General features: G+C 44.7%; 2 protein-coding genes across 2 annotated transcripts; both read right to left on the reverse strand.

Annotated features, from left to right (window-relative positions):
- Positions 1 to 5,587: 5,587 nt before the first annotated feature.
- On the reverse strand, positions 5,588 to 7,235 carry LOC125535018 (40S ribosomal protein S25-2-like). Its single transcript, XM_048698083.1, has 4 exons — positions 7,194 to 7,235; positions 7,090 to 7,112; positions 6,306 to 6,591; positions 5,588 to 5,764 (listed from the first exon to the last, which is right to left on the reverse strand). The coding sequence occupies exons 1-4, from the start codon at positions 7,233 to 7,235 to the stop codon at positions 5,588 to 5,590; spliced, it is 528 nt and encodes a 175-aa protein (XP_048554040.1).
- A 982-nt stretch (positions 7,236 to 8,217) lies between these two features.
- On the reverse strand, positions 8,218 to 8,808 carry LOC125535019 (magnesium transporter MRS2-B-like). Its single transcript, XM_048698084.1, has 2 exons — positions 8,785 to 8,808; positions 8,218 to 8,679 (listed from the first exon to the last, which is right to left on the reverse strand). The coding sequence occupies exons 1-2, from the start codon at positions 8,806 to 8,808 to the stop codon at positions 8,218 to 8,220; spliced, it is 486 nt and encodes a 161-aa protein (XP_048554041.1).
- Positions 8,809 to 10,096: the final 1,288 nt, after the last annotated feature.

A 10,096-nucleotide genomic window follows, 5' to 3' on the forward strand; every position in this document is an offset into this window, starting at 1 on the left:
GCTGGTAATCTCGTGCAACATTTTATTAGACTTTGCAAGATGAGTCATCACTGTCACCACAATGGCACTTTATTTTAGTGGAACTGCACAAAAGGATAAGAAAATTATAGTTGCACCTTACATGAGCCAGACAGCCAACCTTAATGTTCCTCAATTTTAGTGCAACTACTAAAGAAGAACCTGCCAGCTCACGAGAGCATGTACTTCTTGCTAGCTGAATGATGCAATCTTTGCTTCATTTCAGGTGAACTGCATAAAAAGGCGCATGAATTGAATCATGGAACTCCAGGCAGGCCTCATCCGAGTGGAACTGCAGGTTGAGTTCAGGGAGGCCACTATTAAAGTGAAATCATGCTCTTCTTGTTTTTGCTGTGCAAACAGGAATACTCAACTACAGATGTTGTGACAGTCAAGAGCATTCGCCAAGTTCTTCGATTGTATGACATGGCTAGCCAAGATGGATTTAATCCCGATATTCACTTTATCAAATGGCTCTAATGGGTTGGTTCTGAATCTTTCAAGCTGGGAATCAATGAGATGTGTAGGCATCTTTGTTATACTTATTATTTGAATCTTATTTGTTGGTTCTGAATCTTGCAAGTTGGGAATCAATGAGATGTGTAGGCATCTTTGTTGTACTTATTATTTGGATCTTATTTGTTGGTTCTGAATCTTGCAAGCTGGGAATCAATGAGATGTGTAGGCATATTTGTTGTACTTATTATTTGGATCTTATTTGTTGGTTCTAAATCTTTCAAGCTGGGAAACACGGCATGATGATGCAGAGGGCAACAACCATAACAAGCAGTTCAAACTTGGTAGTATTATCTTTGTGAAAGTGCGACAAATGTGCTGATCGTGTGCGTCCTGAGAATAATAATTCTAATTGTTGTGCATGTTGATCCTGTGGCACTGATAGAACGAGCCAATGCATTGCTTGTTTTAAGTATAAATTTCTATTAAAGCTAATTAAATTTAAGTAAAGTGACCACTAACTCCTGTTATTACAGTACCAATACAGACCCGCTCGTGAACCGACATGTGGCCGGAGTAGGTTTCTTAATGGGGGCGTTTGAATGCGCCGAGGGTGCATCTTCTGCCGGGCGTGCAACGGACGAGGGAGGGGTAGTAAATGTTGTCGCCTGTACACACTCAGTTTACTGTTGAATCCAGTTCCCTAAGAGCTGAAAAACAAACTACTGTCGCCGCCTACACACTCGTTCACTTGAAGAGACTCCAATGGCGATCCAAGGGGTGAGCCTGCGGGATATGGACTTCAGCAAGGAGTTCCCCTTTGAGTTCGCCGTTCAGTCCTATGGCTGCACCAAGTAGAATGTGATGTACACCAATGATCCAGACTCGGTGAAGCTCTGCCTCACCGAGTTCAAGCAGTACCTATAGGACAAGAAAGCACAAGGTTGCAGGAATAAACCTTATGTCCATCCATTCGTCTCCTGACAGGGACCAGCGGATCGCCGTCGCCCAGGTATGTGTGCGGGACGAGGTTCTCATCTACCACTTCTGTAGGGCCATCAGAGGTTATGGAGCATTCGCCCGTTTCATCGGTAGCGCCGACTGCACCTTCGCTACAGTGGAGAGAAGGAAGAACGCGACGATTCGGCCATCTGGTGCAACAAGCTTGTCGACATCCAGAAGCAATACAAGATCATCAGCAACGGGCAGGAGAAGGACTCCATGGTTGACCTTGCCGAGACCATCATCGACCCCTGATACGCCAACATGAAAGAAGATAACGATACCAAGGACCTGAACATGTGGGAGGTACCTCTAAATCTAGCCTACATAACTTACGCGGCCAAGGACGCATATGCATGCTACGACATGTACAGGTAGATCTTGGACATGAGGGCGTGTCTGCTTCCCGTAACCGATGAGTCCACGAACAATCGTAGCGTCATGATCAAGCGTGCCATGAAGGTCTAGATGTTGTACTTTATCTATTTATAAGCACCTTTATCATCTGAGTGTTTCATGCATTAGCCTATGTGTCTTAATTATTTGTTTTGTCCGAAATATTTCTTTTAAGAACCCATTAACCTGTTTTCTTTTTTAGTCGCTATTTGCTTATGTATGTAACTAGTTCACTTGTCCGTTAAAATAAACTAGTTCACTCGGCTGCCGTGCTTTGAATCTCCTTTCTCCCAACATATTCCCCTCCTTAGGTGGACCCGGCAGGTCTCGTACACAGACATATGGGACCAACCACCTATCCATTTATATTTCTTTATTTTGTTCAATCTTTTGTCCTCCTCCTATACGGTGGCTGGCCATCATAGCCTATGGCGTTGGCCAGGCCATCCCTCTACTACCACACAATATCCGGTGGCGGCTGCTCCACCGGCCCACCCTGCACCCGAACAAGTCAACCCTCGTAGTCCCCTCCGCCTGCGTCTTCCCTTGCTCTAGTTCGTTCGATCCGAGGTCTCGACATCATCCTCCGCCGTGGTGCTCTAGCCGCGGCGCCGCCGTCTGTCATTCCCAAAATGGTCAGCAAAACAAGAGGAATCGGGAGACAGCTGTTTGTCGAGAGGTTGACAGTCCTAGGCCCACGAGGTCCATGGCCTAGGTTTTGTTGTTTAACATGGGAAGCCCACGCCATGTTTCAACATTTTTTGGATCCAGTAGGTATCAAGCGGCCTCTAGGCCTCCCAACCTAGCTTGTCTATAACATCAGCAGCCCAAGTTATGTTTGTTTTTTCAAGACGACGCGCAGCTCAGTTCTATTTTTCTATAAGAATGCAAAACTGAACCTATATTTATATCTTATTTTATTATATATATATATATGTATATATATATTAGAAACAACATAAGTTTCTGTTAAACTTGTCGTTCGTCCAACCATTTTATAGACCTTCCCACTTCCTTTATTTTTTTTCATTAATCCTATATCTGAATTTTCTCCCACTTTCTTTTTTGGTGTAAACTGAGTTTTCTCCCAGTACTTTTCCCTAGAACAAACTCAACTGTCCCACGTCTAGCCTAAAAATAATAATACCCCACGTACTATTAACTCATCAAATTTAAATGATATTTTATTTCATAAGTTGAAAGTTCTTACAAAATAATAATAATAATTGCTTATATATAACTTGGCAAGTTAACTCCTAGTGATTGCGTACATAAGCTTGCAAAGATTTTACTGACCAATGCAGTAATAGACGTGCAATCATGTGTTTATGTTTCTATAACATTTCTTCGTCTAGACCAACATGATATTTTCACCCAGCCCAGCAAGTCAGTGGATTTCGAGAAAAATGCAAATGGGCTTTAAGGTGGTGTTTGGTTCTCTAGTCATAGGACTTTTTCTAGTCCCAACTAAAAAGTCCCTAGTCCCTAAAAAGTCTCTCCCTGTTTGTTTTCAGAGACTAAAAAATCCCTAGTCCCTTCCTAGAGGTTATTAAATGACCATATTGCCCCTCGTATATAGAAAAATAACAATTAAACAACACCATGGGTGTCAGTACCGGTTTTCCAATAAAACATTTATTGAAAAGCCGACCCTTGTGTTGACCAGTACAGAAGAATTCTTCTTACTGGCAGACCAAAACCTTGATACAGAAGTCCAGTAGTACTAAATATTATACAAGGTTTAGATGAGGCTGCTCAACTATTTATTACAAGCATGCCGATATTATACATAAAGGCGGATATGACACAAGGGTAAGGTGGCATAACTACTGACTCGTAATAAAAGTGGTGGTGGATATGTCACAGTGAAGTGGGTGACATGACTCCTGTATCTTACAGCTCATCAAGCGTCGGAGTGAGGCTCGATGATTTTATTTGGGTAGCGGAAGCGTGTATAATACAAGTGATCAATTCCAGGATCGCACGTGACTGACTGGGACTCCTCTAGGTGTCGGACTCGCTATCGAACTCTTCATCCATAAGATCGCCTTCGTCAACATCTGGCCAAATCAACAAGCCAGGCTAGTACTTTGAATGTACACGCAAGACAGTTTGGACATAAGATATAACAAACGTAAACATGATGCACATGAGAAGATTAGTAATGCACATTCCAATAATAAATTTGCACTGCACAATAATTAAAAGGATGTCAGGCGGTAGTCCTCCCGAAATCCCAATAAAAATGACTGAAGGTCGATCGGGTGTCTGAAGCGACCCCTCGAAAGGTAAAAATTAACATGCCGCAGTCGGGCGTCGGGACGACACCACATAAAGGGATTATATTGAAAAGTAAATGACAGGATGTGCCATAGTCGGACGTTTGAGCGACATCACATAAAGGGCTTATATCGAAAGTAAATAACAAGAGTGCCACAGTCGGACGTCTGAGCGACATCACATAAAGGGCTTATATCGAAAGTAAATAACAAGAGTGCCACAGTCGGACGTCTGAGCGACATCACATAAAGGGCTTATATTTCATCATTCATATTCAACTAGTTCATAAATTTAAATCATCTCAAGGAAATACTTAGCACATAATAATCAATTGGTTAGTCCATTCACAGGAATAACGTTCAGCCGGGTTTACCACTCTCGATTGTCCTGCTTATACCTCCGGAGACTAACACTGGTGTTGATACCGAGATCGCTACTGAGACTGACTCTGACACTGAGATGATGTCCAAGTCCTTGATTGTGGACATGTATACTCGAATTGTTTTGACTCTCAAGAGTTTGTACTCTTTAACCACCACCAACGGATTTCAGTAGTCACAAGGACTAGTTCTGTTTACGGTGTTTTAGAAGAAACACGTCTATCCAGTACACACCCATTCCACATACCGATGCCAGGAATCACCCTCAGCAACGTTCAAGAAAAACCTTAAGACGGGGAGGCGACAACCTCGAATAGCATGGGATCAAATTTATATCGCGCGCTCTAAGGGGTGCCCCCCTCTCGGTCCCAACCGGAAACATCCATGCCCCCTGACCGGATGACGGGCTTTAATCCACTACAAGAAATATGTCAACTTGTGACCACCACTATTGGTCACTGAATGGTCACAAATTTTCATTTGTGACCTTTTTGTGACCAAAAACATAGGGTCAAAAGCTGGCCGTCATAAACTGACTATAGCGACCATTCTTCTGGAATGGTCGTAGACGTTTATGACCAAAAATACGTCTAATGTGGCGTTTTGGTCACTAGCAACCTCCCCAGGCCACGTAGGCATCCGACGTGGCAATCTGATGTGGCACAAGAATCGGCCCGGTCCAATTGGGTGTTTATATGGGCCGAGCCCATTAATTCAGCCTTTTAATGTATTTTTTCCCTGTTCATTTTGGTCAGCTACATGGGCCAGGCCCAACAATTCAGCCTTTTATTTTCTAGGCCTTTGGCCTTTTTGCTTCGATTTCTTATTTGGGCCGCAGCCTTTTTACAATCCATTTTGCACCAGGTCCCACTAGTCAGGTCATCTAATTAGGTCCCACTTGTCAGTTATTTTTTCATTTTAAAGGACCCAAGTCTTCTCTATTTGGGCAGCAACCAATAACTTGATTCAAACTGAGCCAATAACACATAAAATTTCAAACAATAGCCAAACAAAGTACTTTACAATCAGGTATTCAACAGCCAAACACGTCTTCTCTATTTGGGCAGTACAAACAGGTATTCAACTATAAAATACAGCTGAATATTAACATGACTGGTGGCAGTGTTTGTCGCCCTGGTGAAGATCTGCTGGCTGGACTGGATTGACACCATCCTGATGAGTCCCCTCTCCATCAGGTCCTTGATGGCCCTGCGAGCCAGCGACCCGTTGATCTACAGCACCATAAAAATCAAACAAACATATGACACACTAATATACATTGTGCATACTTGAAAATGCACGGTGCTCACATCAATCAGTAGTTCTAATGCACAAGGCATGTCAGGCACATATTGTTGACAGTAAGATGCAGGGACATGTTAATTAAGTGTAAAGCAGCAGCATCAAACCACATTTAACCATATGAAACACTACAAATCAATGGCTATGTTGAATAACTGTGACACATGACATAAATGATGACCAGATGGCCATATCAAATCCACTGCACCCTATCTATAACATGGCACACCAAGCAAAATCTGCACAAAAAACTGATGCAGCAGCCGAATCCAGCATCCAATCAATTCATAACACTAGTGCATGGGTGTGTTCTTACAATTGTACAGACTGACCCCAAAACAGAGCATCACAGTAAAGTACTTGACCAGGAGCCATGATGCATCACACACATATCCTACCATCCCCAGATGTCACTTCACATAGGAAGGAAGGAAGCAAGTAAGAATAACAAATCCAGAGGGAGTGCGTTACCCTGAGTCGCTCGGAGAGGACGGAGGGCATGATCTGCTTGTACTTGGGCACCTCGGTGAGCAGCTTGTCGTAGGTGGCCTGGTCGAAGATCACCGTGTTGTTCACCTTCTCCTTTTTCTTGCCCTTGCTCCACTTCTTCTTCTGCTTACCTCCACCCGACTTGGCCGGCTTCGACGACGCGGTGGGTGCTAAAACACATTGTTGGGTGCTGTGGGTGCGGGTTTTCTTTGGGATTCTTCTCCTGGAGTTCCTTGTACACCAACTTTTGACGAATGAAGCCCAAAATCTGCGGGTCATAAATCATAAAAGTTAGGAATATAATCAAGTGAAGTCGTGCATATTTTTCTGGACAGCAAACTAAATAGACGGCTGCTCTCAAACCGTACATCCAAACGATGCAAATAAGTACTCTACGGAAACCTTAGAACATGCTTTACAACTCATATGTAGAGGCCAACTTGAAATTATGAGCATAACAAACTCGTTTTTCAGTTAGAAGCTCGCTGCCCTAAACAGTCAGGTAGTGCAGTTTTTTAACTGAACCAAATTTAGTTTAGAGAACAGCCGCAGAAATCCAAAAACAGGATCACTGGACCGAGTAAACTGAAACTGCATAGCCGTCTAGTTTAGAGAACTAAAACTTAGCTAGATGAGGTACAAACTGAAACAGCATTCATTCAGTAGCAAAACAACCACCTTAGCTAGCTAGTCCGTGAGCATTAACCAAGCATGCATCATACAGGAAGGAACAAATATGATATGAACTAAGACCAAGGCCACATACAGGACCTCATCAATCAGGCCACCCTAGTTTGGTTTCACAGCCACAACAGAAACTAGACTACAACATAGCAGCGATAGGAAAAAACATCAAAGTAAGGATCAAACCTTGTTTGGGGAGTCGATTTCCTCCTCGTCGATGTCGTCCATGGAGGGATCCTGCTCCATCTAAATGGAAGAAACAAGTAAATATGGGCTGACAGACAGAGCTAGCAACAATTTTTACAAACAGAGAAGCTGTCAAATTTTCTGTGATTATAAAATCTTCTTCCATTTAGCAGTTCTCTTTTGATTATAATCATTTACTCCCTCCATTCCTAAATATATGACGTTTTGGTAATTCAAATTGAATAACCAAAAGGTCATATATTTAGGAACGGAGGGAGTAGTTCATTGTCAACAAAATAACAGGTCGCAACTAACACTGCTGAATCAAGCAGAGGAATGCAGAGTTTATGTGAGTCAATTCATACAGGCATGATAAACAATTCTTCATGGCACTCAAACCATTCGAGGGGCAACAATTTATTTACGCTGCAGCTCCAAAGTGCTAGATTACTAGAACCTATACCATTCCTTCCTGCTGCAAAGTCTACACTAAATGCGACCGAGAACCAAGAATACAGTAAAGCATGCCGAGAAGTACCTAGCGATGTCATCTTTCCACCTCCGTTCACTCCCACGATCATGATAACCGCTGGTTTCTTGCCAAAATGACCAAGCACACTCAGACTTCCCAAAATTCAGACACCACTCAACAATGGTAAACTAGTGGCCACTGGCTTCATTCAGTCGAGTAGAGGGCAGGCAGAACCTGAAGCCGAGCTGCAGCTCGGTCTTGCTGCCCTTGGTCGTGACCAGCTCGAGGATGCATCTTTTCAGCGACGACTACGCCCGTCATCCGCCACAATGAACAACAGATTAGACCACGAAACCAATCCCGTTGTGCTCCAATATAACTAACTGAGACTGAATCGATCACCTTTATCTCGGTCCCGGACTTGAGCTTGGCGTCACGGAGGGTGTCGACGATCCGGAACGAGATCTTGGGCCCGAAGTCCGACACCAGCAGCGCATGTGCGCCAAAGTATACAATAAACAGTGAAAAACATGAGATTAAATCAAACCCATTTTAGAGTATTGCTGGAAACAATGCATTGATACAAGACTCGAATAAAGGAAACATTGCTCTGTTCTGGCTGAGTTCGAGGAAGGACCAGGCGACCTCGAGGGCGAGGGCGCGGAACTCAAAGAAAGAGCAGGCGACTCGAATAAAGGCGTCGAGGAAGGAGCAGGCGACCTCGAGGGTGTGCTCGAGGGCGCGGAACTCGAAGAGGAGCTCGTCGCCCTCGGCGCACTGGAGGAGGCGGCGCTGCAGCTCGGCGGCGTACTGGAAGACGTAGTTGTCGAGGGAGTTGAGGAGGAGCACCTCGTCGGCGGTGATGACGCAGCGGATCTGCTCGAGGTTGACGACGATGGCGCGCTCACGGCCAAGGACGGTGGAGGGGTAGATGAAGAGCGGGTCGAGGAGGCGGAGGTCGCGGGCGGGGAGCTCGCAGCGGCGCATCATGGTGGCCTTATCAACCTCGAGCGTCTGCACAGCGCATCATGGCGGATCCAGCTGCGTGTGCCGCCACCGTGCTTCTTGAGGTTGGGCACTTCGAGGCCGGCCGGGAAATCCCGTCATCATGGTCATTGCCGTAGGTGCCAGATGCAGCTCCATCCAGTCGCAGCTCCGAGCCGCGAAACAGAGTAGAAGAGGACGGGGCTCGCGGGATCCGCGGCGGCAAACGGTTGCGGCGTGCTAGGGCTAGGCCTTAGATCTGGTCGAGGCCGTCTGGGTGGAGAGGCAGGGGGCGAGGTGTGGGCGGTAGAACCCTAGGACGACAACCACGACGGGTGGGGGCGGCGAGGTCAGGGCGGTGGAGTGCCTAGGGTGGTGGAAGGGAGGGGCGGCGGGGGAGGAATCGGGAGATGGGGACGAGGGAGGAAGGGTGCGATGGCGGCGAGATCGGGAGGGGGGCGGCGGCGGCGAGGAGATGGGGACAAGGGAGGAAGGGTCGATCTGAGCTAGGGTTTGGGCTGCGGGTGGGGCTATCTTTTTTTCTTTTTTTCTGTAGATAGATGGATGGATGGATGTGGGATGGAGAGATGGATGGATGGGCGCCATGTCATCGATCCGTGGGAAGAGTCCTGATTGGTTCGAAAAACCAGTGATTTAAAAAAGTGTCTAAGTACTAAAAATAGAGGGATTTTGTGAAGTAGCTATCAAAAATATTTTGCAAAATGGCACCACACAAATTTTCACTAGAGTTAGACCACATTTTATGGATAAGGACCAATTTCTATCCATTTCTGATCTTTCTAGCTATTTTTAATCATTTTCCGAGTGCCCAAAATGACTTTTTTTGTGAAGGACCTACCATATATTAGTTGCAAAGTTGTACCAAATCAGTTTTCTAAAATACTATGACATATTTAATGCACAATTGACCAAATGGTTGGGTGTACAAAGTTTTGATCCACCTCTCACGAAAAAGACAAATTTCCGCCGATTCAGGTGGAAGCGGGTCAAATTTAAACTGTAGTTGTCTTGTACTTTGCTCTTTATTTTTTCCAAAAAGAATTTCAAGGTACATAAGTATCTATTTAATCAGAGAAACACCAAAAAAATTCCAAGATTCAACCACTAGCTAGGAACGGTCATTCCCGCCGTTTTGACCGCGTTTTGGAACGGGCATAAAAAATTCAAAAAAATTCAAAAAATGGGGAAACCTTCGCATTGTGTCATTATATGTGGCCAAGTTCCCAGGAAAAATAACAAACTTGTAATACGGCAATTATTTTAAAAAAGTGTTCTCAGAAACGAGCTATCACGTGTGGAGATCAGTGGCTTTCAAGCCAAATGATGAAACTTATGGCCACATTCATGGCATAGTTTGTTGAAATGATCTCATATTGTGCACAAGGGTGCATGTTGGAATTCCAAACAATGTTATACTAAGAACAAA

The sequence above is a fragment of the Triticum urartu genome, chromosome 2, assembly GCF_003073215.2.
Source record: "Triticum urartu cultivar G1812 chromosome 2, Tu2.1, whole genome shotgun sequence".
Classification (NCBI taxonomy): Eukaryota; Viridiplantae; Streptophyta; class Magnoliopsida; order Poales; family Poaceae; genus Triticum; species Triticum urartu.

Excerpts from the sequence above, each read along its gene's own strand:
- LOC125535018 (XM_048698083.1), bottom strand. The coding sequence starts at position 7,235 with ATGGACGACATCGACGAGGAGGAAATCGACTCCCCAAACAAG. Across the intron at positions 6,592-7,089 it reads GGCCTGATTGATGAGGTCCT|ATTTTGGGCTTCATTCGTCA; the intron begins GTATGTGGCCTT and ends TATGACCCGCAG. Across the intron at positions 5,765-6,305 it reads TCCTCTCCGAGCGACTCAGG|ATCAACGGGTCGCTGGCTCG; the intron begins GTAACGCACTCC and ends ATGGTGCTGTAG.
- LOC125535019 (XM_048698084.1), bottom strand. The coding sequence starts at position 8,808 with ATGGAGCTGCATCTGGCACCTACG. Across the intron at positions 8,680-8,784 it reads AGCTGCATCTGGCACCTACG|ACGCTCGAGGTTGATAAGGC; the intron begins GCAATGACCATG and ends TGCGCTGTGCAG.